The sequence below is a fragment of the Parambassis ranga genome, chromosome 17 (genome assembly GCF_900634625.1).
Source record: "Parambassis ranga chromosome 17, fParRan2.1, whole genome shotgun sequence".
NCBI lineage: Eukaryota > Metazoa > Chordata > Actinopteri > Ambassidae > Parambassis > Parambassis ranga.
The window spans coordinates 15,851,475-15,878,804 of NC_041037.1; the positions used below are offsets into that span (position 1 = coordinate 15,851,475).

General features: G+C 43.6%; 1 protein-coding gene across 1 annotated transcript in view; it reads left to right on the forward strand.

Annotated features, from left to right (window-relative positions):
* Positions 1-26,749, forward strand: part of zswim5 (zinc finger, SWIM-type containing 5) — a 44,379-nt gene extending 17,630 nt beyond the window's left edge. Inside the window, exons 2-16 of the mRNA XM_028427437.1 lie at positions 16,327-16,514; positions 16,615-16,783; positions 18,149-18,297; positions 18,823-18,973; positions 19,500-19,676; positions 19,769-19,945; positions 20,456-20,602; positions 20,701-20,838; positions 22,291-22,442; positions 23,038-23,140; positions 23,227-23,362; positions 23,461-23,618; positions 23,714-23,877; positions 24,369-24,450; positions 24,588-26,749. Coding sequence (XP_028283238.1) covers positions 16,327-16,514; positions 16,615-16,783; positions 18,149-18,297; positions 18,823-18,973; positions 19,500-19,676; positions 19,769-19,945; positions 20,456-20,602; positions 20,701-20,838; positions 22,291-22,442; positions 23,038-23,140; positions 23,227-23,362; positions 23,461-23,618; positions 23,714-23,877; positions 24,369-24,450; positions 24,588-25,450 — 2,954 coding nt within the window. The 3' untranslated portion in view covers positions 25,451-26,749. The remainder of the gene's footprint in view (positions 1-16,326; positions 16,515-16,614; positions 16,784-18,148; positions 18,298-18,822; positions 18,974-19,499; positions 19,677-19,768; positions 19,946-20,455; positions 20,603-20,700; positions 20,839-22,290; positions 22,443-23,037; positions 23,141-23,226; positions 23,363-23,460; positions 23,619-23,713; positions 23,878-24,368; positions 24,451-24,587) is intronic.
* Positions 26,750-27,330: the final 581 nt, after the last annotated feature.

A 27,330-nucleotide genomic window follows, 5' to 3' on the forward strand; every position in this document is an offset into this window, starting at 1 on the left:
CACACACACACACACCACATTCTCTAGCTCTCATCTTTCTTGTAGTTTGTGTCCGATCATCTACTTCTCTCTATTGTCTCCTGGCTTCCTGTAGGGCTGTAAAATGATTTTGTCCAAGTACTACTTGTGTATTGATCAGTAAGCAAGGGCATTCATACTTGATAATAATAGAGCAGTTTAATAGAATACCTTTAAATTTAAGTGTCTTTTCTTATCTTCCCACAAACCTATGCCACATTGTGCTTTGGTGTTATTTTAGTCCTTAGACACACTCGCATAACCCTCCTATTAAGCTTTTACATGTTGTATCTGTGAAGTCCGTTTAGTTATTTATTTCTGCAAGCTGCTGCTGAGTGATTACTCACCCTGTTTTCTAGCACTTTTGTGACAATCAGCAAAAGGTCAAGCAGAAAGTGCTAGAAAATAGGTCTAAGGACTGAGATTGTAAATGTTTTAATGTAAAAACTATAGAGGAGATGGTATGTAGTTAGTGATAATTACATGCTGTAGTAATTGAACAATCTACATGCAGCAGCTTTAAAACACACACTGGCTATCTGCTGGTTTGCTTTTCCATTTGTTCTTTCTCACTGCAGCCCTGCCTCCCCCCCAACTTGCTTGTCCTCTGTCCCCTCCTACCCCGCCCTCTGTTGAGACAGACTCTATTGCCTCCTCTTACTGTTACTGTGGAGAAACTGGCAGCGTGCGTCCCAGGAATGCAAGCATGGACCACATTCCTACGCACACACACACACTCACAACTACCCGGTGCCCTGCCAGCTTTGCGGGTCATTGTATTTGGCACGTGGCCACTATCTCCCCTATGTTGCACACACAGACACATTCACACACACACACACAAAACACACACACGGCCCCTGCCTGACTCCTGCCTTGGCAGACAGCTCCTGCTGAGTAAGGAGGCCCTCTCACTCTCTCTTTCTCTCTGTCTTTCTCTCTTTCTGTGAGCAGCTCCTTTTCAGACCAGCGTTCCCTTTATGTCCACACAGTTGTCTCTCACATGTTAAACATGCAGAGCATGAGTAGACCCAAAACGCTCCCAATTTTCCTGACGCCTTCTATCAAATCCTTGCAAATAGTTTACAGAGAACCCTGCTAAGCCCCCACTCCATGCTTTTGAATTGACGCGTCGTAACTAGATGTGAAGATTTAACGTTGCCCATTAGTCATGTCTTTATTCTCCTGCCGGCAGTAATGTCTCAACAAATAAGAATTAGAGGTGTGGCGTCCGGGATTTGGGCAGCTACATTTAGCCTTAAGCTATAGCTGATGTTTCACAATGGAACGTGGGTTTAGCCGATCCCTGCGTTGTGACCTAGGTATTAATTACAAGCACATACCTGCATAAACAAGAATATAGCCTTAGATGTCATCATCAGTATGTTATCACCATAACTCACACACACACACACACACAGTGCATGCTGACTGTCGATTAAGGGATATGTACACTGAAAGACATCTGAGTCATTGGGACAAGTGTTAAGCTGTTTTCCCTACAATGACTACTGTCTTCCAAGCCATATAGATAATAACAGTATTTAGGGCTAATGAAAAACAGGGCAGACAGTGGTAGTGGTGTCCTGTCTCCGCTTATTGCACTCACTTTATCTGAGTGCATGGTTCTGGTATGAAAAGTATGATCAGCACTCCCACGCCCCCAAGCTCTTTCACTGAGAGTTTCTGGAATGATGAAGGAGGAAGTACGTCATAGGGAGGATTTTCAAGGCTCTCATTAAGTTGCTATCACTCAAAAAATGTTTGCAAAATATGTATAATCCATGCTTTAGACAGATAGCTAACTGACTTCACTGACGGTAACTGCAAACTGTTTGGATTAATGGAGCAGCAGTGCTATGTTTTCAGGGATGTTTGAACTTTATTTGTGATGTTATGGCGTTAGTGAAGACCAGTTACAAAGAATACTGGCTCAGATTTCACCCCGCCTGCTTTCAGTGGGTGGCAGTGTGGAGTTCTGAATTATGTAAAACTACTGTCAAAATGTCTGCTGCTCAAGTTAATGTGTCATTAGTTAACGCAGTCTCACAGGGAGCCATTTTTGTCAGTTAATGGATTTATATAATAGAAACATTTTTTTGTCTCAAATTCGCGAGCCTTTGACTCATTGGTTCAAATCAGCATTCTGCGCGCACACACACACACACACACACTTACTACCCAACACTACACTTGAAGTACAAAAGCCTGTCCCAAATTATTAGTCCGGTTTATTAGTCCGGCTTCCTCCACAGTCGCCAGCTGAGTCTCATTCAAGTTCCTCTGTGTTTCTTATCCCGCTCTCTTGTTTCAAAGATGAAAAGAGGATCCTGTTGTGTTTCTGTTTTGTAGCCCAGCGCTCTCTCTCTTTACCAGGATCTGATGAACACAACTCGTTTTATCTGTCAAGCGGCTCTATGGCTACACTTTTCTTTATACCTGAGAAGGGAGGGAGAATTTGTGTCTGTGTGTGTTTCATTGTCATGCCAAGGACAAGCGGGCCTGTCCCGTGCCAAGTGGTGCCAAGCCAGCTGGCTGTCGCTCATGCTTTTGTTTTGCGCTGTGCTCTGTATTCAGCCCACGACACACATTGTTGTGAAGAGCCTTTCACTTGCTCTCCCTCTCTTGTCCCCTTTGTGTATGTGTGTGTATGTGCGCTTTTTATGGCACTGACCTTGATGTGGCAAGAAAACTAGAAACACGAGTGGACCAATAAAGAGAATTAGAAATTAAATGCTTCTGCATGTAATTACCTACTTAGTAGTCACTGGTGTTTGACTTTGGATGTACTGTAACTCTGGTTTTCATCTGTTGTTCCTCAAAGAGGTGAAGGGGGCACTGCTGGCAGATCCTGACTACTGTTGTCTGGCATGAGTCTCCACTGTGGGCTTTGTAGTAACACAGAAAGGACCCAGGATGATCACTAAGATTTCTGTTAGTGGTTTGTTGCATTTTTTGGCTATGCATGTAGACTGGAAACCTCTCTTTTTGAACTTTTGGCAGCGAAAACTTTAAAAGTAAATTTGCCTTCAAATTTGCAGCTTGTCTTTATGTGACAGCACTTTTTATGCCCTACCTTCCACTTTGATGTGATCAGACACTTCATGCAAGCTACGTCTTTTTGAGGATTGTTTTCACATGGATGGACTTTTAGTGTCTTGGAGTCACAAAGGCCTTTATTTATAATCATTGCATGCGCACAAAATGTGGCCTCAAAAGGAGGCATTTTCCGTTTTCCGTGTTGTAACAACAGTAGAATGTATGCTATGTTATCAAATCTCAGTGATAGAAACTTGATGATCTACTACTGCTGATTATGTGTGTAGGGCAGTTTTGGTAAAATAAGAACTGAAACTTTGTGAACTTTTAGTCTTGCAGAAGTATTTTTTTTTCTGCACTTGGCTCATACAGTTTATAAAAGCAAGCCAGTCCTTTGTTACCTTTTTGCCTGTGATCGGCAGGTAGTTATTTGCTGTTATGCAACAGTCATATTTTCAAGTCCTTTTCATTCAGCTGCATTTAAATGCTTTGGCAGCACCATTCAGACATTCATGCCAAAAGAACAGACTGACTTGACAGACTTGAACTGCAGTGGCAGAAAGTGAATGTCTCAAAAGAAGTTGATTGGCTGGTTCTCCCCATGCGGCGACCCACGAGAGGATATGTTTAAAGTGTCTTTTCATCAATATTCATGAGCAGAGTGCAACCCCACAACCCCTATCCACCCTCCCATTGCCTGCGCTGCCTCGTGTGTCCAAAGCTGTTTTTAAATCTACATAATTTGGGTTGAAGTGCCTTTCAGATGGCCTTCCCTGTTCTAACACTTTCCGGATACAAGGGAGAGACACACTTATTAATCAGGCTCTTATTGTGTGTGAGGTTGTGTGTGTGTTAATGCGTGTGTGAAACAGAGACAGATAAACAGGAATAGACAACTGCAGAGAAAAAGTCACACAGAGGTAACGCGCGAAAGATGAGGAGCAGTCATGCTGCATTCACATTGTGGCTTCAAAAAGCAAAACCAGCTGGCATGGTGAGATGTTGGTCAACCGCAACAGCAAACAGCCACAGCGTTTTTTTGAAAACAAGATGGTAAACTATTTCATGCGCATCTGTGTGATTGAAAGCAGAGAAAGTGTTGAGTACTTTATCTTTGGTGCTGAATTCTTTGTGTGCTATCCATTTAGCTGGTCAACGTTGCCAGAGTTTTAGCATCATTCTCCAGTTGAAAACCATTAACCCTGCTATTAACATTCCCACATATCCAGCACTGGCACAATGTGAATGTACCATCTGGCATTGAATGAGTCTCCATTATACACAAGGATAGGCTTTCTCTGCCAAAATAAGGAATCGTGGACAGCATTTCACTGTTGACCATTCTCACCTTGACCATCACTAACGATGCCAGTTGCCTACCTTGTTTTGGCTGGGCTGATAGTGGGCCATGACTGTGCCAGTGGTGGTGGAATGGATGGATAAAGTTCATCCATTAGCTCAAATGAGAGTCTCTAAAGTGGAGGGTGTATTGTTTTCTTCAATTAAACTTTCTTATCTTTACAATGGTTATGTACTAAAGCATGTATTACGGATAGGCCTGATTTATCTTTGTGTACTTTCCAGTTTTAGAATATACAGTTCCTGCAGTAGATACACTCTTAGACATATGATGGGGAAATATCAAAATAAATATGTACAAATTCTGGCATACAGTATATAGTTAATGTTAAAACACTATAGGACCCAGGATTGAGCCCTGAGGGACTCCACATAATACAACTGCAGTACAAAGATTAAAAGCACAGAAACTTCAAATTCTTTGAGGTTATTGAAGTCTCGAACCGTGGTACTGTGGTAAAAAATTAAGCTATCTGTTCATTTTTTTTTACAAAGCATGGGTTAAATTAAGTAAGGCTGTAGATGATTTTCTGTGTTTTGTTTTTCTACAAGAAGTTGTTAAAGCATAAAAGAATGCCGATCCAGGTTCTGGAAGGAAGGAAGTTTTACATTAGATTTTAGTGCCCAAGGAGAAATGCCAGAATGTTGGGGAAGGACTGACTGAAAACTGATTTATTCTTTCAACTGAGCTGCTCATATGAGTTGAGGATTTGAGTTGTGATGTTCCGTAGAACCAAGCAGACCTACAAGTTCTCCTCATTGTCTCTTGAGATAGTTTTGTCAGTATAAAAAAGTTGGTCTGCGTCATTTCTTTAGATTTGGCATTTGAATGAAAAAAGGCAGCATACCAGCAGCGCACATGCTCACATATATACTGTATATACACACACAACATTAGCCCCAGGGTTGTTGTCACTAGTCTTTCATTGTCCATACAAAAGGGAATTGGAAGGCTTGCATCACTGTTGGTTCAATCTTAAGCCGTCCCTGCCCTGTGTGAATCCAGGCTATTGTGATGGGCCGTGATTTGTGTGCGAGTCTGTGTGTGTGTGTGCGGTGCCACAGTGAGCTGGGCCAACGAGTGCAGCCCGATCCCTCTTATCGGTCCTACATTACCGACTTTGTGAAAAATGACAGAAATCCTCATAATGAAGAAAGCAGAGGAAGGAAAGAAAAATACAATCAGGAAAATGGTTTATTTCAAAGTGCATTGATGGAGAAGAGGGACAAGAAAAAAGAGCAATTAAATGAATGAATGGAGTAAGTGAGAGAATGGTCTGCCTGGCATTGTGTGTTCCCTAGTGCATGTCGTAAAGGTCTCTCTCCCTCTCTCTCACCCTGGCCGTGTGTGTGAGTGAATGAATGTCTAGTGATTAGAAACCTTTTCTTTTGTAAACTCAAGTCTCTGCCAGAGAGCATTGTGGAGACTTGTTTACCAGCCTCCCTTTCATTGTTCTGCATCTATATGTGTGTGTTTGCATGTGGACGCATTTTGTGCGTCCTTGTGTGACAGTTGACATTATCAGACCATTGCTCCCACGACTCGTCTCTGTGTGTGTGTTCACGCACACACGTCTGTGTGTGTGTGTGGTTATGTATATGACAGGAGACGTTATTGGATCACCACCATTGCATGTGCTTGTGTGTGTGTGTGTGTGTCCATGTACTGCTGCAAGCATCTGTTGACATTATTGAATGATATCTTGTGTGTATGTACGTGTATACTTATTTTTCAACAATGATCTAAAACCAGCATTTTAGCATTGCCCGTTAGTTACCTTTACTTCTCATTACAATGCACAAGTCCAGTTTTAGTAACATGTCTATGAGTCTCACAGCATATCAGCAGTTAAACCACTGTACAGCACTTTATATTTCTGAGATAAGACTTCCCGGAAGTAATCATTTTATCCCCCATTGTGATGATTGCAAGATAAACGGCATATAATGCAGTACGTGTGACAATGTAAAACTCTTTTGACCGACAAGTATTGTAGCAAAAGTTGATCAGAGTTCATTTTTGTGTCACGCAGTGCATTGTTGGGACCCCCTAATGTTTCAACACAGTCTGTCTGAACAGGGCCTTACTGTAAACCTCTGTGATGCAGCCTTTTTGCAGTGACAGATGCTTCTATTTGAAATAAATAAATGAACCTCCACTGGAGAATAAAGCTCACTTTGTTAAGCTTGATCCCAGCTTTGGGTGGCTGATTCAATGGAGTAGACAGCCTGTGTCCAGTATAATGCTGTAGTGGCTTTGTGGACATTCACATGGCTCTTTTGAGTTTGTTAAGCTACCCCCCTTTTCACAGTTATATTGTTTTTTTTCTGATATGGTGAGATGTGTTTACTGGGTTTCAGAAATGTATGTGTTTGTGTAGTCCAACCACCCCTCCACCCTCTGCCCCTCCTACACTAGCTGCTCTATCTCCCCTGGCTTCCTCCACAAGGCCTCCTGGCTGCTGCCTGCCTGCCAGCCGCCTCTTACCCATTGTGGGCTAACAATGACAAGCGAGGCCCCAGCCTCAAGGCCTACAGCCTGGGCCTTTAGTTGGGTTGTCAGGGTAGGCGGTGCTTTGGGGGAGAATGGGGTGTGCTTGCCTGTGAAAAGCTGACTCTATGGGGGCAGTCAGTAGGGGAGGGGAGCCAAGAAAAAGCAGGTCACGCCCAGATTAAAATTCAATGTATGTGACAGTCTGCCTACGTCAGCAAGCTGGCCCCGGTGCACGGCGGGTGTGAGCTGAGATTCTTAAGATTTTCAGGGTGCGGCGCTACCTTGGCAGTTAACACGAGAGGAAGGGCAGGAGACTAAAACATTAGAGAGACACAATAGGGGAGTGAGGAGAAATGTGTGTGTGGAAAGGATAAAAGAGGAGGTATAGTAATCAGGGTGCCAGGCCTTGCTTCAGCTGTTTTAGCACAACACACCTTCGGGGTGTGTGTATAGGGTGGGTGGGGGGTGAGGGGGGGCTTCTTAATGGGGCTGCAGTAGCGTCATAATGCATGCAAGACAAAGCTGATTTGGTGATGCATGCTTCCTTTGTGTTGGTGTTGCATTTGGGGATGGGGGTGGTCTCTGTAATACACACATGCACACACACAATCCAATCCCCCTCTGTTTTGGGCCCCATCCCCATATGGTGGCTTGGCTTGATGAGAGCTTGATGAAGTCAACCAGAAGTCCCCCCCCTTCACTCCACTGTGTGTGTGTGTGAGTGCAAATCTGTGATTGCTTTTCAGCTAATGGATAAATGAGAGTTTCACCCTTGCAGAGCCTTTGTGTACATGTGTGTGAGAGATGGAGAGAAGGGGCATGTGCGATCCGTCGGCTTGTATATTGGCTTGCAAGCTGTTTTCATTATATTTCATTATTCATGTTTCATGCATGATTGTGCAAGGAGAGCAGTGATCAGCTCTGTAGGGGTGGAGGCTAATCAGGAGGTGGAAAGGTTTCTAAACTCAGACATGCAGACGGTCCGACAAAACCACAAATGTCATGACCTTTGCATTAGAAGAAATCTTTCCCACAAAGAAAATACTATTTGGAAGTGAAACAAAAAAAAACAAACTATAATCATTATTCAGATTTGCATAGACCTACAATACCAGCAGGGTTTGAACAGAGTCCATGTTTGAAGTTCCTTTTGTTTGATATGAACCTCAGTGGGACTAGCTGTTACTATGGTAAATGGGCAACCAGATTACCCAGTAAACCAACCGTGCTTACTTTCATTTCCCCAGGCTTGCTGAAACTCTAATCATTCACACTGAGTAAATCTTTACACCTAAAGTGACCTGCCTGTCATTTCAAGGAGTGCTGTGTCAGAAAGCGTTCCAGCACCTTTGTTTGTCAAAAGTAAAGCACTGTCTGCTGTGAAACACTGACGACAAACTGTACTTCAGCCACTTTTAGTCACCGCCCAACATCAAAAAGTTGTTTAATTATTCATACTGTGTGTAGTTTTGCTAATTCTCTGTAGCACTCTTTGCTTCAGAAGCTGTGTCATGTGTTTGACAAGCCTGGGTCAATATTCACATCTTGGAAAAGTTACTTTTGTTCAGTCTTCACACGGTGTTCTGGCAGCTTTCATCAGATATCGGCTTTCAGCTGTACAGTAAACAAAAAAAAGCACTGATTAATAAAGCTGGATTTGTATTTCAACTGTTCAGCTTTGTGTTCAATTGTGTTTGTGCATAAACTACAATTGCTCGGCTTTGTGCCTCCTTTCAGTGTGTGTGTGTGTGTGTGTGTGTGTGTGTGTGTGTGTGTGTGTGTGTACACAAATGGCATCACAGCAAGCTTTTTTTCCCCCTTTCTGTTTTCGTTGCTACCTCGCCGTTTCTTCTGTTGTGTCCGCCAACTCAGAATGGAGCCATTTTGTCTCCTTCAGTTCCTGAAATGAAATATAAGCCTCTTAAATGCATACTTATCTTGCCCTGCAGACTACGCTTGAAGAACAAACACACACACACACACACACACATACATGCATGCACTCACACACACCAACTAAAGAGGCATTGTGATGCCAGCCCTTGTTGTTCCTAAGACGGCGGCTGCATGCATATGGCAGATGGTTGTGTCTTTGCTTTGCATGCCGCCATATTAAACAAAAACCATGGCTAAGGCCACGGCTGGTTTAGGAAAAGGGCAAAGTGCGAGAGAGACAGAGAAAGAAGAGACAAAAGAGCAACAGAGGGAGAGATGGAGACAACAGGCTTGGCATACTTAAACATAAGCAGGAAATCCATGTGTGTAAATGTGCATATGTGTGAGCATAACCACATTACCATCGCATGCTCCGCTTACACAGATGCATTACGGACAGACAATCACACACATTTTCATAAATTAACACACAAAAATAAACAGCAGGCATGCACATACTTTCCAGATGAGTGATTCGCTGCAGGGAAGGATTTATATATGTAGCACATATCATGTGTGTTTTTGACTTACTGGGGAAAAAAAAAATCATATGCAAATGAGCATATACTGTATGTGTGTATGTCATTGGTGAGATGATGAATTGGTAATTGGAGGGTAAATCCAGTGCAGTGACCTTTTACAGCTGTCCGCTCCATTTATTAGCCTCAGTGTTGGTGTTGTCTGTGTGTCCTTATCATGTTATGGTTTTGTCTTCAACAGCGAGGCAGAAAGGTAACGATTATTCAGTTGATCTACAATAGCATACATGTTTGTGATGATAAATGCTTTGCCAGCTGCTGTAGCAGCCATTACTTCACAATTGTATGCATTTATTTCAAGCAGAACAAGCATTATTAAGCAACAACATTAGCTTGTCAGCTACATTTTCATTCTAACAAACCTGTTAGTTTGCTAGTTATGTGTGATACGCTTGCGATAACATTTGATTTGATTTAGCTTGTTGGCTAACAGTTTGATGATCTCTAGGTAGTTTGTTTTGCCATTGCTCATTTATGGAGCTATGTGACAGGTAAACAAGAACATTTATTTATAAAAAGCTACAAAGCTAAGTAGTTGAACAAACATTTCACACACTGTCATCTGACTTTCATCATCATCATCATGCAATTAGACTATCATCAGCTTCGGCAACCTGTTAACATTTAGCTTTTCTACAACTTTCCATACTTGCCTGGTTTCTGGAAACAATGCAATACTTAGATAAAATGTATTGTATTTGTGACTCTGACACATGTGTTCATGTGTTCACATGTACAGATGCAGGGAGACAGGCCGTTGCTGCGATTTTGTAGCCTTCAGGCATACATCCACTCTGGTTTGCACTCAGCATCTTATTAACATATTTAGCTCTGATGGGATCTCTAATCTCTAATCTCCCTCATCCCTGTATAGTCTAAAGCCTTGTTTGCGTGAAGTCTTACCAACTTGAATAAACGTAAAAACTTTCAGTTCACCTTCTAGACAATGAATGAGGACTTCATCACCTGCATTGAAGTGACATCAGTCGTGTTTGCAGCATGATAAATTGCTTTTTTTCATCTCTTTTTATGTGTTGCTAGACAAGGCCACAACACAATAATGTTTCCAAACTGAAAACACAGCAGACAACTGGCTTGAAAAAAAGCCTTTTTTCTCTAATTTGGCCTTGAGTGAACAGAGTTCACACACTCTGGAGAAAGGATGTACCAATGCCTCTACCTGTGTATGCTTTAAATACAGGGTTCGGTCTTCATCATTCGGATTATTTTTAATAGTCTGATCTGCCGTGGAGAACCTGAATTGCTTTTCTCCAGCTGTGTAATTTTTCTCTCTTTTGTTGCCCTGCTCTCAGTCGAGATGGGGACTCTGGGGCCGACACGTCAGCTGATTTTCACCAGTCGGCTTCGTCAGATCTGCAGTTTTTCCCTCCATTCTCGTTGTTTTCACAGTGACACATCAGCTGAAAGGGACTTGATTAAACCTTTCTCTCCCACCTCTTTCTGTTTTTTCCTTTGTTTTTTTTTTACCCCAACTCCCCTACCCCATTGCAACAGAATGGAGCGAATCAGGGAATCAATTCAATGTAATCATGACAAATGAGTCCCGGAGGTTAGCAAGGATTTTTGTGTGTGTGTGTGTGTGTTTGGGACAGGGCTGCTGGGAAATCACAAATGAATCAATCAGCTGTTATCGCATCAGCAAACACGGCAGGAGGGAGGGATGGTAGGATGGATGGGTGAATGATGGATGGATGGATGGATAGATAGGCAGAGGGGAGGAGAAGATTCAGCGTGCCCGGTGTGTGTGTCTATGCAAGTCTGCTGTGCAGAGATAGATGGCTGATTGAATACAGGGCCAAGTGGATGTCTGTGAATGAGAGTGAGCAAAGTGGGGGGGGGTGTTCTGTGTTAACCTTGGAGCTGTCAGAACAGATGGGAGATGGGAAGGGCCACAGGCTGTGAGGGATGTGTTGGCTGCTGGAGAAGGAAGAATCCTCAGATACTTTTGAAAAAAAGGGGGGGGGGGCTGAGATGAGAGTATTCGTGCTAAGATGTAGTTTTGTTTTGTTTTTGTTTTTTTGATAAAAGTTACAAATGTGTCATCGCAGTAGCAGAGTGAGAAATGTACAGATAACAGAGGACAGTTGGTGTGAAGTGACAGGGAGGTTTGTGGGCGGCAAGGAGGATTTGTATTGTATTGTTTTCTTTTTGTTTTTTTTACAGTACAGATCGTACTTCTCTGGGTGAAATCCAGACTGAGGTTTCTGAACAAGGATAAAATACATGAGGTCCAATAATATGAAGAATTTAAGTGTTTTTTTTATTTTTAAATGCTGAAAATTCAATTAGAATAGTCAGCAAAAACTTTATTAGGTTAAGTCAGGGTTATTTTATTTTGTGCATCCCATTAATCGTCTATTTAAGCGGCTATGTATTATCCTGTTGTTGGTCTGTCAGTCTTCATGTTGCACTGGAGTTGATCAGGTCAGGAACGTGAGTATTTGTGGCTGTACCTGAATAGCAATCGAATTGAGTAAGGATAAAAGATGCATGAATGCAGGCAATTCCTAATAGACTTAGGGTCAATAAGTTCAATCATGTGTGCTCTTCACAGTCACCACTCTCTTCAATTCAATGCCCGTTCTATAACTAATACACAGATAGGAGCTTTTTCTCTATCCACACCTATCTGTGTTTCTTTTTCCTCCACTAAATGGGGTGATCCTGTCAGAATGAAGGAGTAAACTTTGGCAATATGTGTGTGGGCACAGCGCTGTGGGGAAAGCAGATGAATGGAATTAAAGATGGTCTCCTCCACAACCTAAACGTCTGCAGGGAGGGGTGGGCGAGGTTGGTCTGCTGGGCCTCTGTTGATGCTTCGGTTGAATAAGACTGTGGTCTATTTGTGTACAAGTGTATATGCACACTCTGGCTCATCGCCCGGCTCCCCATCTCCCCAGCTGATTAGGGGTTAATGGCCTATGAGCGTGGGGAGCTCTCCGCTTCCTGATTGGCTGCCTGGCTTCGGTGTGGGCGGGGCTGCCATCTAGTGACAGATGGTGTAGGGTCTCTCCACGCTTTTTGTGCTTTTCTCACACAGACACCACTGTGCTGCAGGATTTCACCCTCTTACACATCTATAAGTACACCGACATGATGCTGTACATTGCTTTCCCACATACATTATAGTACATTTTGATTGAAATGAGAATAATAAATTAAAATCCATATGCAAAATCTGAATTCTCTCTTTTGGATGGGGAAACAGCTGCAGTTCATTGTGTTTCCTCTTTCACTAAACAGAATCAGAATAAGGATTATATCTGGGTTTTCAATGCACGCTGCTCTATATCGTCTAAATCATGTGCAGCTTGCACAATAGGAAAGTTAATACCCACAAGTACCACACGCACTTTCTGTGATATAAAATATGTCAGTTGCATACATGGTGTGCATTTGTTTTTTTAAGGGCCAGCATGCTTACCTGCACATGCATATGCACACACACACACACACACACACACACACACACACAGAGCCATGTGATTTTCCCCAAGGATTAGGCCAGATCGTTGTACTTGGCAACACTCCCAGTTTACACACATCACAGTACTGATTCACCTTTGTTAGAAATTCATCTGTTTTGTGGAACCAGACCCGTCGCTAGGATGGGTAAAGTGTTTGTGTGTGTGTGTGTGTGTGAGAGAGAGATTTGTGATATCTGCTGTGAGTATCACTGACTAGTTTGCATCAATCGCAAAACAAAAGCAGACAGGCCCTGAAAAGGTTGTTTTGTTCACTGCGTGTATGTATGTGTTTTCTTTGTGTGTTCTTGCACAATGTCTGATGCAGCGTCTTTTTATCAAGTGTCATTGCATCCCCATCTGCTGAAGACAAGACTGTCTACCTCAGCCTTGATACGCACATGCACATTGTAGCACAAAAAAGGAAGGGTACAGTGTTATAACAAGCAATATTTGATGACAGGGAGAAATACTTGTACCTTAAGGCACACCGCAACCTTTTTAAGGTCTCATAAATCTCTACGTTTCTATTTTGTTATATTAGATTATGATTTGAAAATAATCAAACTGCTAGCAATGATTATGTCTATGTTCTGCATGGCAAAACAAATTAAAGTTAAAAAATTGCACAGATAATGAAAAATGGTATTGATGCAGGTTTTATGTGGACAACTGGCAAAAGATAGAGGGGAGGGGTGCCAGACAGACAGACTGTGAACTGCTTGTGAGCCATTTAAGACTTGATTGAAAGTGAAAAGAGCAGCAGTGTCACCATCACATTCATCCCAGTGGCCTGAGCAACAATAGGCTTTAACCTGACAGACACAGACAGGGGGAGAAGGGGGTGGATAGGTCCAAACCCAAGAGAGAAAGAGACAGCAGCACTCCCAGCTGTGGGAAAGGCTTCGTTCTGAATATAATCTGCCATCAAAACTTCTACCCACATATGAAATGCTAGACTGGAGTTTTAGGAGACAAGTGCGGCAATGACTGATGACTGTCAAAACATTATTTAGACAGTTCGGAGGGAAGATAGCGCTCAAATGTTCCCCTGATGCTTTTAAGAAATGCACCCCTCTGATTTTTTGCCTGATCTTTGGCTCTCCGCTGTGATGATTTCAGTGCTGGAAGATCAAATTTGGACTCCCTTACGCTAAGCTGTGGTTAGGTGCAAATTGGCTTTACAGGTATATCCATTAAAGAGACGGATGGGAGAAATGGAAAGCCATTTTTGACATTTACAATATTACTACACTGCTAGACACAAAGATTGGTTGGGCAGGCAGACTCAGTGGGAGGGAGAGATTTTCAACAATTTGGAGGACTCTTTATGTCTATCACTGGCAGATGTATCAGCCTCTCTGTGTTCCTCTCCCTGCAGTCTGTTCTCTCACAGTGTCTCCATCATCCTGCCTGTCATAGTCAGATGCCCTATTTGGCTCAGTGGCCAGTTTGTCTTGGTCAGTCACAGTCAGTTAATAGATTTGTATGTTGGTTAAGTTAACTCATATGTGAGGTTTGTCAGTTGATGTGTTGGATGGTATGCAGCCAGCTCGGTTGGTCGGTTTGTCAGTAAGTCTGCCAGTAGGTCAACCTGTGGTCTACCTGTGGCTAAGGTGGCTGCAGCATCAGTTGGTCTGTGAGGGTACAAATCTGCCGATGGGTAGTTATCAGGTAAAGAATAGAAAATAGACCTGTGCTAGAAATACCACAGCGGGCTGCTTTGGCTTAAGTGTGTTGTTACACACTCTGGGTAGTGGTGATCTGAAGCAAAGGCAGAATATATGTTTTGGCAGAATATGGCAGTGTGGCTGTCCAGCATGCCCTGTAGATGTTTTTTTTTAATTATTATTATTATTATTTTAAACCATTTGCAGATGATTGACTCACGGTGTATGTGTGCTTTTGTTTGAAAAAAAAAAGCTTATTGTGGGATTTTGCCAGGGAGATGGCTTAAAATGTGCTTAATAGGCCACTCGACCATGCTGGCCAGTTCCAGAACTCTGCACTCTGTCGGTGCAAGTGTGTGTGTGTGTGCACATTATTATTTGTTTGTTTAGATTTCTTCGCCCCTGACCCTGAAGCCTAAAATAGCCATATCATTGCTTTCCAGTGTCTTGCTCGTCCTTTCTCTCTCTCTCCCCCTCTCTTTCTAGCAGTGGGGTTGCTATGGTTTAGTGAGCTACAGTAATCCAATGTGTACACACACATACTCACCTCACCTCATAAATAATTGACCTGTCACAGTGAGACTACATGACGAACCAGATATACTCCCTCCCCTCTCCTCTATTCTCTTTTCTGCTCTCACATTTCCCACCCTATCTCATCCCCTTTATTCTGTGTTCCTTCAATCAGTATTCCTTTTCTGTTCTTGTTCTTTTGTTCTTTACCTTGTCAGTTTTCAGTTCTTCTTGTCTTGTCATACTCTTTAATCAATGCTGCACAGGACCCCTGCAGTTGATAGCGAAAGTGCTTCACGTTTATCTAAATACTGTTGGTTTTTTTTTGTATTTATTGTGAGTAAAATAATGGAAAATGCACAAAAGATTTAGATATAATGTAAAAGAGGACCTGTGATGGAGCCATGAGGCACTCCTCAGGTACAATTCCCCCTATTAATAACCAAATTTTAGATTTTCCCAGACTTAAACATCCTTTTGATCACAACAAAACACTTTTCACCCTAATTGGTTGCCTGTAAATGAGGAAAGGCCAACTAATTGTTGTGTAATGATTTGTTAAGTTCAGCTGAATTCCACAAAGACTGCAGTTGTTGGACTCCTGATGGCTGACTTGTACAATCTTGAGAAGTAATAAGGATTCGGGAGTCTGTGCTTAGAATCCATCCAGCCAATACAGTGGGTGTGAAATTGGCCCAACGGCTACTTATAAGGGCCAACAAGAGTCAATAGAGCCTGATGCACCACAAAAAGTACAGGAAATGGTTGCCCAGACACTTAAAAAACAGCCCAACAGAGGCCAGCAGTAAATGGTCAGCCTAGCGTGTGAGGGCTCTAAAGATTAACTATGCAAAGCAGAGTTTAGGTTTATTTACTTAGCCAACTATCCTTACTATCCTGGGGGCAGTGTGTGTGTGTGGGCGGGCAGGAAACGATCCCACCCTCGCAGCCTTTTTTTTTTTTCACTGCACACATTCACTTGCATACAGACATGAGGAGAGAGTGGCAGGCAGAGAGAGTATCAGATGGCACAGTTAGAGAAGTCTCATTAAGATGTGTGTGTTTTGTACTAAAGGTTCATTCTGCATGTTTGTAGAGGCTCAGATTACCACAGATGCCCCTACTTCCTTCTTTTCCTCGTGTGCTTTTTCACTTATGAGCTCATGTGTAAGAAGTGCAAAGACAAAGCTTTATACAGATGATTTAGCTTTTAATGCTTTTAATGGCACCATTAAATCACACTTATCTCCTCTGTCCTTCTTGTGTCTATGCAGGATTTCACCTCAGCGGCACAGTAACCGAGCCTGCCACGTCGTCAGAGCCGGAGGTCACCCACAAGGTGGCCATCAGCTTCGACCGCTGCAAGATCACCTCTGTCACTTGTGGCTGCGGGAACCGAGACATTTTCTACTGCGCACATGTTGTGGCGCTTTCTCTTTATCGGATTCGTAAGCCAGAACAGGTATTGATCACAACAGGCTGTCTCTGATTCATGCACACTTTTTTTTAAAAAAAATTTAAGTCTAACCAAATCACAATAATGTTGTGTGTGTCTGACGCAGGTGAAGCTACGGTTGCCTATATCAGAGACATTGTTCCAAATGAACAGAGATCAGCTGCAAAAGCTGGTGCAGTATCTGATCACAGCCCACCACACTGAGGTGCTGCCCACCGCTCAGAAACTGGCAGATGAGATCCTCTCCTCCAACTCCGAGATCAACCAGGTCCATGGTGAGGCAGCTTTTGATGATTTTAAAAACCAAAAAAGTGCACGAGTTTGTTTTTACACGGCAGTCAAAAGTACAGCACTTTTTGTAATTCTTGAAAAGTTCCTGCTCGGCGAGCGTGCTGTCCATCCCTCTGCAGTGATATCTACACAGCAACAGGCCAGACTTAAAAGCCTCCAGACTTAAAACATGCTGCATGCTAGCTACAGGCTGTCATACGTCAGAGGCCCCTGATTACTCCGGCAAAGCAGCCAGCCGGTCTTCAAATAGTTTGTTTGATTCCACAGTTCTCACTCTCCAGTCGCTGCCTCCTCCCACTGGCAGGGGTTGGTTGAAGACAGCTAAGAGGAAAAAAAAAAGGGATTTGAATGATGAAATGGATGCAGGAGGAGGCAAAGGGACACTGAGAGGAAGAGACAGGAGGAAAGGCACTGGGGGAAATGGGAGAGAGGAGACAGCAATGATGAAAGGGCTGGAGAAAGTACTGACATGAAAAAGAACCAGAGCAGCCCTGCATTGGAGAAACGACAAAAAGACACATCCTTTGGCCAAACAAAACTCTTTATCTCTTCGGCTATTTCATCCTTCTCGCTAAATGTTGACATTCTCAAGCTCTCCCGTCCAGGAAGCCCTGCGCTGTGCTTCCTGGCTGTGTTTGACAAGGGGGATCATGGGGGTTGAAGTTCAGTCGATCCAGGAGCGAGACTGCCTTTGATGGAGGAATGTTGCTGTTTGCCACAGCATTCTTCCAGCCATTGGAAACACATCTCTGGGCTTTCCTCAGCCCACTTCCTGCTAGATCAAAGCAGCTTCCCCCCCTTCGGAGCATATCTGCATTTCCCTGTAGTATTACTCAAACATACACTCGGAGCCAAACTGCAAAAAAAATAAAGTTGGTCTTATATTCCCCTGGATGCGTGATTAACCTAACTCGAGCAGCATTTCTTAAGTGTCATGTAGGTGCACTGTAAGTTAAATGTAAAACAAAGAGAGATGAGAGCAGAGCCATGAGTCAGCAGAGGATTAAGTGAATCCAGTTTAGTTTTCAGGATGAGATTTCAGACTTCCTTTCAAGCTGTGAGGGAGTAAATCCAGACTAAAATGTGAGTATTGGACTAAGGAAATAGGAGTAGTGTTTTTCTGACTCCATTTCCCATGGCCACCGTCTGTGTTTATTTATTTCTCATGGTGTGAATTGAAACCAGGAAGGAACAGAGTGCCCAAGTGAATATACAGACTTTATTCTGTTTACCTCGGCTTTGATGCTAATAGAAGGATGTTTTTGTAAGAACGCAGGCACTTCTTATTCTTATTGTCTCCATTTCTAGCACTGGCAACTCATTATATGTGTGTGTGTTCGTATTCTCAGGTGCTCCAGACCCAACTGCAGGCGCCAGCATTGATGATGACAACTGCTGGCATCTGGACGAAGATCAAGTCAGGGAGCAAGTCAAACAGTTTCTGTCCCAGGGAGGATACTACGGCTCGGGGAAGCAGCTCAACTCCATGTTTGCTAAGGTTCACATCACCACTATTTAGCAGTTTTTAACACATATCCATTCAGATACTATCAGAATAATATTTTTATGTATGAAGTTATATGTTTTACATTGAATAAGCTTATTTTCTTAAGCTTTGACTTGGTTAAGTTTGGTTTTTGCTTTTGTAAAATTGGGTAGAAATATATTCTGACCTTATCGTAATGGTTCCTATTACAATCCTTCCCACATTTCTCATAATGTATCTTGAAAAATGGCTTTCATCAGACCAGTACCAGCATACACCTACATTTCCATCAAGCCATGCAAGCATGTGCAGCATGGTTAAATATACAGTCACTTTGCAGGTCATAGTCAGCAAGGCTTTGCATGCACTTTGTTCACTGAGACAATTCCACTTGACACATTCTGAGTGTAGCCTGAGCTCTTGACATCAGGGTCAAACTTCTTTCATATAGCTTTAAGTTGAACTCAAAAGGCTTTATGCTCTTTTGCTATCTTTATAGCATAAGGACTGAATATATAATTTTTATACTTTTTCCAGGTGCGCGAGATGCTACGAATGAGAGACTCAAACGGCGCTCGAATGCTGACACTTATCACGGAACAATTTATGGCCGATCCCCGGCTGTCGCTATGGAGACAGCAAGGCACCGGCATGACAGACAAATGCCGGCAGCTCTGGGATGAGCTGGGTAAGAGCAGTTAGTAAAATCTGTCTAGCGAAAACAAAAACATTGTTGCCATGTAGGATTATCATCTGTCCAATAAGCTTTGATAGTCGGTCCATCAGTGCAGGAGAGAGAGCCAGGACAAATGTCTAGTCACCTTGTCTGGTTAAACGTTCATCCGGTCAGTAGGCTATTAGGTTATCCAGTCAGCTGCTCCTCCTCCTGCACAGGCCTCTCCTCTCGCTAACAGCACAGGGTGAATGATAAAGGCTGCCGATCAATATGGCTGCTCAGCTTCTCTGCAATCAATCTCAGCATTTAGGAGGTCAATAAGAACACTTCCCGGGTGAGCAAGGGAGATCATGACACAGACAGAAATAACAGCCAGACTGTCAGAGTTTGCCTGATCATTTTTTTTATGAAAGATGCAGATGTCTGACAGTTATACGTTTTATGTATGTAAAACAGGGGAAGTTAGTGCAGATTAGTGGAGACGACAGCTCTCTTCCTTTGCATCCTGATCTCTCATCACCAAACCTCTGTCCGACAGGTGCATTGTGGGTGTGCGTGGTGCTAAACCCACACTGCAAGAGCGAGGAGAAGAGCAGCTGGCTCAAACAGCTGAAAAAGTGGGGGGAGATGGATGTGTGCCCACTGGAGGACGGCAACTACGGCAGCGAGCTTCCAAACATCACCAACGCTCTGCCTCAGAGCAACCTCGCGCAGGGTCAGCACCAGAACACCCACAGTTACATGCATTATAATCAGTACGAACATTGTGGTTTACTCCCCCTGCTGTGCGTGTGTGTTTGGTGTCAGACTCTCTGTCCAGGCCGAGGAGGACGGTGTTCAGTCGGGCTGTTGAAGCCTGTGACCTCCACTGGCAGGACAGCCACCTCCAGAGGATCATCAGCAGCGACTACTACATGTCTCCATCCTATCAGAGGGAAGGGGAGAGCCTGCTCTTCAATCCACAGGGTCTGCCCCTTTGGCTAGGTACAATTTCCAGGAACACTTATTTATTATGATTTATTTGGTCAAGTAATCGACTGAGTAATGCACGCACACACACACACACACACACACACACACACACACACACACACATTATACACATCACACATAAGAGCATAAAAAACTTCATTTTCAGGAAGAATGACAGCATTTGGGCTCCACACACACTCTCTAATTCCACTGAAAGCCAACCCAACACTCCCACACACACACACACACACACACACAGACACACACTGTAATTCTGCTGATATTGAGGCCAGTATCTGCAGTAAGCAGCTTCCAGCTAAGATCTGTCAGATTCTGCAACTTAAGCCAGCTATCAGACACACACCGGCTTTCTGCTGAGACTGCACAGTGTGTGTGTGTGCCATTACTAACTGCAACACATGTCCCTACAGTAGGTGTGTGTGTCTATGAAAAGGTGAGCGAACAAGCGTCAATAAAAAAGTGCACATTTTTGACTGTGTGTGTGTTCATGTGTGTACACAGACCACGTCCCTACAGCGTGCGCTCGCGTGGACGCACTGCGTTCCCACGGTTACTCCAGAGAAGCCCTGCGGTTGGCCGTCGCCATCATCAACACGCTCCGCCTCCAGCAGCAGAGACAGATGGACATCTACAAGCACCAAAAGAAAGGTAACACACATACACACACACTTATATGTATACAGAATAGTGCTGTTTTCTTTTCTTTTTTGGAGCTATGACATGACTCCCACTGTCTCTGCTCTCAGAGCTTCTCCAGAGGGGCGTTACCTCCACCACCAACTTGGAGGGCTGGGTGGGACATCCTTTAGACCCGATTGGCTGTCTGTTCATCACACTCACAGAAACGTGTCGCGTGGATGATGACAGCACTATGGACACTGGAGGTACGAAAAATTAAGATGCAGCTAACTAGAGGGAATGTCTGAGAGTTTAAATCGAAGCAACTGGACTCAAGGATGTTTTTTAAGACATTTAGCCACTAGCGAAAAGACTATGACCTGGATAAATGAGAGCATCTACAGACACAACTAGAGGGTATCATTTATTGTAGAGATGGTTTTTAAGAGTAACAGAGACAGCTCCACAAACCAAGAGGCTGCATGTGCACTGTTTAGAAGCTAACCTTCTGTAGTACAGCAAAAACACACCATTAGTCTGCTTCCATGCTTCTTACAAAACAAAACATTTGTCGAAAGAGCTTATTTGCTAAACACAAGGTGTAATTCCTGGCTCACTTGACCAGCTGAAGTGATCATGCTCACCAGCAGTGAGTCATCACCACAACAGACTCCATGTTCTTATAGAGGACCAGGCACTATTGTGCTGCAGACAGTCATAAACCAGCAGAGCATGAATGGATCAGGCTGGAACACCCTGCTCATTTAGACTGCACTCCTGTTGTGTGTGTGTGTGGTATGTATAGAATCCATCACCATTTGCATTTCTCACCCTACCCTGGGATTTTTTTTCTCTTCTTTGCACCAGTGGCCATTGCGACAGAGCAGAATAGGGGTTGGGTTTTCTCATTGTTACCAGGCTACAGGGAACTATTGTCAGTTCAAACAATGCTGACCACTGGCACACTCATCAATGTGTGTGTGCGTTGGCGACACAGAGTGAATTATTGTCTTAGGGTGATTTGGGATTTTGGTATGATAATTTTGCATGCCTGGTCAGACAGCTGGGAACATCTGTTGTAAAGTGGGCGGGCCCAAACCGTGTGTCACCCAATAGAAATGCACAGCCTTTTTAAACTGTCCAATCAATTGATCTATGGTTGTTGGGGGGAAAAAAACAAGTAAGCAATCAGGTTGAATCTGTAAAATAAGTTTCCACTTTTCCCTAGATTTCTCATGCACACTTCAACACACACACACACACATATATATCCCTGGAATAAACAGGATTTAGGGGGGATCTGTTGCTCAGAGGGATTTAAGCTGAATGATGGGGGCGGGGGAGCAAGAGGGAACAAATGGGCACCAATCAACAGCTGAGGCTCTCGTGGCATCTGTTCTCGCTTATAGTTGTCAAGCTTTAGTGTGTGGTAAGCAGACATCTTAGGCTTGTGAAAACACACTAATTTATCAAGCACAGCTTTATAAATGTAAAAATGTCATGTTTTCTGCGCCTTTCAAAGCACCGCTTTCTCAATACAATACACACATTGTAACGTTAGTTGGTGCAACTAGTTCTGATGCTTCAAAAGTAATCCCTTCATTTTCTCTATGAGAGACATACCAACGCTAAAATAGGCTGTAACCGTCTGGGCTCCCTAAATCAAAATGGCACTTTTTGACATTTTTCAATTAAATCATGGCCTCTGTTTTTTTTAGAAGGTGACCCCAGACCCCCAGTCTACCACCACGTGGCAGTGTGGGGCAGTCCAGATGGCGGGGAATCCTATCTGACTCTGGCCTTAGAGGTGGCTCTGATGGGTATGGGTCAGCAGAGGATAATGCCAGAGGGACTCTACGCCCAGGATAAGGTAATAACATACACACTAGTTGCTTCGTATTTTGAAAAGGTGATGTTGCGGATGTTATAAAATTGTTTGAAGTATTAGTAGTAGTAGTAGTAGTATGCCACACAACAAGAGAAGCATTTGGTTCCCTTGACAAAAACATAAGCAGAAAGTCACAGTACTTAAGTTAGAATAAATCCAAGGAACATTTCTTTGTGTAAATGCTAATCTGCTTTAGAAGGCTTAACATGGCTGCTGTCGACATTTCTTAATGTTACTGAAATGAGCAACATTATGAATGTTTTAAGCAAGAACTGCACTCATATCCAGTCACATGTGTGGAGGGACCTCTTACTAGACTGTCATGTGTACTGTAACAATGGATATGCAGGAGTGTGAGGTATTAAAGTACCCTGCTAGTCCTTTAATACCTCACACTAAAAAAATCCCCTCTTTAAAAGGTATTAAAACTTCAAAGATCTTTGCTGCTACATTAGGAATCTAGTTTGTTTTTTGACAGTCTCACATGTGTAAAGAACTTTTTCCTCTTACTTTTCAATAAGCTGAAATCAAAATTGAGAGTGTGCTCTTAAAAATAAACACTGTGTTTTTTTAATAGGTGTGTCGCAACGAGGAGCAGATTGTTGCAAAGCTGCAGGAACTGGAGCTGGATGACCTCCTGGTTCAGACACTGCGGAAACAGGCCATACAGCTACTAGAAGGTACAACTACCCACAGCATCCTGGAAGACAAAACCATGCCTCCTACGACATTATGGAATATAAACTGAAACTTGTTTTGGTTGCAGCTGGTCCGTTCAGCGGTCTGGGTGAGGTCATCCACAGGGAAAGCGTTCCCATGCACACCTTCGCCAAGTACCTCTTCACTGCCTTGCTGCCACATGATGCAGACCTGGCTTATAAAGTGGCTCTCCGCGCCATGAGGTCAGATTCACTTAAAGCATGAATATTTCACACCTGAATTAGAAGATGGATCCTACCTTGCAGTGAAAAATCCTAAACAGAGTGTATGTATCTTTCAGGCTGCCTGTGCTAGAGTCATCAACCGGCTCTGGTGATGTAGGCCACCCTCATCATGGTATCTCCATAGTTCCTAGCAGATACCCGCGCTGGTTTACACTGGGACACCTGGAGTCACAGCAGTGTGAGCTGGCTTCAACCATGCTCACTGCTGCTAAAGGTACACATCCACAGACGATGAAAACATCTGTTCAGATAAAAAAAAAGGTGTTTCTGCATCCAGGTCTTAAGTTTGCCCTCCGTTTTTGCCTGCAGGTGACATGCTGAGATTGCGCACAGTGCTAGAGGCCATCCAGAAAAACATCCACTCCTCTTCCTTAATCTTCAAACTGGCCCAGGATGCCTTTAAAATCGCCACACCCGCTGACAACCCGCCTGACATAACGCTGCTCAACGTGGCACTGGAGTTAGGACTGCAGGTACTTCAAGTGTGTGTGTGTGTGTGTGCATGAAAGCAAGACAGTAATTTTCACAAATCATTTCACCACAGAAAAGAAGTCAGACCGCTGGTCATCAGTCAAACATGCAAACAGTTTCCTTCAGCTTGTAATTTCTGCAGCCCCACTACAAATTAACAGAAAAAACATCACACAGACTCTTACCGTTGTTGATGAGAAGCAACCACATAATTAAGCCTTACACTCCCACAGCAAACACAGAAGAGCTCCTCAGATTAGGAGGCAGCAGCCCCGCTGTGGCTTCACTCGCCTCTTCCTTCTGGTATTGAAAGTATCAGCAAAGCTGCTAACGAATCGTACCAAATGGAAGGGTCACAATGAATCATTTGAGCAATTACGGATACACTCATCATATGTACATGTGTCATCAGAACAGGCGTATGTGGGGCTTCGTGTTTAAAAGGGATTAAATACATTTTTTTACTAAGTCTAAAAACGTGTGTGCTTTGCAGGTGATGAGGATGACTCTGTCCACTCTGAACTGGAGAAGGAGAGAGATGGTTCGCTGGCTGGTAACCTGTGCCACTGAAGTCGGTATGTGCCACCTTACACCACACCAAAGATTCTTTATGGGATTCAGAAGCCCGCTTTGGATTAAAACAAATGCACATGGTGATGTGGATCTGGATGAAATGGGAATAAGAGCATGTATTTCATCTGTGCCTCCTCAGGTCTGCGGGCTTTAGTGAGCATCTTACAGAGCTGGTACACTCTGTTCACACCGACCGAGGCCACCAGCATCGTGGCGGCCACCGTCATGTCCCACAACACCATCCTGCGCCTCAGCCTCGACTACCCCCAGAGAGAGGAGCTGGCCAGCTGTGCGCGGACCCTGGCCCTGCAGTGCGCCATGAAGGACCCCCAGAACTGCGCCCTGTCGGCGCTGACGCTCTGCGAAAAGGACCACATCGCCTTCGAGACGGCCTACCAAATCGTGATCGATGCGGCGTCGACGGGTATGACCTACTCGCAGCTGTTTACCATTGCAAGGTACATGGAACACAGAGGATACCCTCTGCGGTCTTTCAAGTTGGCCTCGCTTGCCATGACACACCTTAACCTGGCCTACAACCAGGACACACACCCAGCTATTAACGACGTGCTCTGGGCGTGCGCGCTCAGTCACTCTTTGGGTAAAAATGAGCTTGCGGCCATTATCCCCTTGGTGGTGAAGAGTGTGCACTGCGCCACGGTGCTGTCCGACATCTTGCGGCGGTGCACTATGACGGCACCGGGACTCGCCGGCATACCCGGGAGAAGGAACTCTGGGAAACTGATGTCAACGGACAAGGCACCTCTACGGCAGCTCCTAGACGCCACGATCTCAGCTTACATCAACACCACGCACTCTCGACTGACACACATCAGTCCGCGGCACTACGGAGAGTTCATAGAGTTCCTGAGCAAAGCACGGGAAACTTTCCTGCTGGCACAGGACGGCCACATTCAGTTCGCCCAGTTCATAGACAACCTCAAACAGATCTACAAGGGCAAGAAGAAACTGATGATGCTGGTCAGGGAGCGATTCGGCTGACCATACACCCTCCTTAACAGAGACCCTCCTCTTGGGAAGTAGTTAAACGTATTTGTTTCTATTTAAGATTTTTTGGATTCTTTGTATTTTCTTTCCTTCTTATGTTGAGCCATTTGTTGACTATGTCTTAAGTTTTTGTCCGGTTTTGTTGTTTTGTTTCTTGAATGTGAACCAGGGAGTGTTCGCAGTACATTGCTCTACTTCACTTAGACTGCAAAAGTGGGGGGAACGGCTTAAAATGTCAAAGAAGCAGCAAGAGTAACAAAGCATTTCCCCCTCCGACTAATGTTAAATCTAGTGTGAAAAAGTCAGAAGAATGTGACAAAAGCAAAAAAAAAAAGGAACTTTTGTCTTTTGGCGGCACATGACGAAATGAAAACCAAATGATTATGTTGGACGGGGTGTGTACTTGGAGCCAGAAAACGCTCTCTCAGCTGGGGTTAAGAAGAAAAGAAGAAGAGGTTTTTAAAGTAGAAGAAATGTATCATTCCAAAAAACAAAAGAGAGAGAAAGAAAACCACTGAGGTCAAAAACACGCATGGTGTTACTGTCATACCTCGACTGTATTATTTGTCAGCTTTAACTTCTCTATCGGATACGGCCTCTTGTTTCATTCAGGGCATCTTTAGAAGGCAGAATACACAGGGGGGGGACCTGAGGAGGAAGACGTGTTCAAACCCAGAAGCCTGACAGTGACACGATTCAGGCTGCTATAGCTTAAAAAGGTAGAGTAGTTAAGCCTCCGCGTGCACATACATATAAATATACAGTAGGCTATATGTCCTCCTGGAAGCTGTGATGAACGGTGGGGGTCACTATAATTCCCATCTCCAGAGATACCACTGCACTGCTGGTTTTTTTAGCTATTTGTGGCCAAAACCTGTTAAATGTGTATGGTCACTATTCATTCACGTGATCAACAAAGCAATATAAGTCTAGCCTCTGCTTCATTTTTATCACTCGGTTCATCTTCTCGTGTTATGTTAAGAAGCTTCACAACCTGGTGGAACCCCTAACTGACTCTTAGTAGTTCATTCCTGTCGCCAACGATCCTTTTCCATCACAAGAGCGAAGAACGTTGTAATGAAATCCTAAAATCTGGGTTCTGTTGTCTACAGTATATTAGCTAAAACAACATAGGGGAGGTTTTAGCTGCTTAAGAGCCAGGTTTTTCTAAGGCTACAATAAAAAAAAAAAGAAGTTTGTCTGCTAACATGTTAGCATGTTAGGGTTTTTATTTTGCGGCCTCAATCGGACAAAAAGAGTCACTTAACAATGTTTAAACCAATGAAAATGTTATATTAAAAAAAAAAAAGTTTAAAATGTTAAATACGTCACATCTTGTGATGGAAAAGGGTGCAGTGCCGACTGTGAACTCTACTGGTTGTGATCCTTCTGGACTGTGAAGATGAGCGACCTTGTCTTTTTTCAAAGGGTCTCATTGAAAACTGGCTGCAAAACCCCCCCAAAATTTTACTTAACGACTTCATCGTACGTACCTGAGACCACATGCCTTGTCACAGGAAGTTTGTTTTCCTCTTCATGTGGGATGTTCATGCTCCTTTTTTTTTCTTACCCAGCGGCGAAGTGTTGATGTTAACGGCAGTATACAGTACAGCAAGAGCTTGAATCTTTTTACCGGTCGGACTAAAAACGTCATCGTACAAGCACTTCACACAGATACCTCTTCAGTACGTTCCTGCCTGCTTCAGCATTTATTTATTGTTGATTGTTTTCATAATTTTGTATGACTGAGTAGAAATCGCAGACACACACAAACAGAACTATATTATTTAAAACAAGACAAAAAGCAGATGAAGAGGAGGAAAAGGAGGAACATTATCTTGTCTGCTTTTACATTCCATGAGAGCTACCTTCAC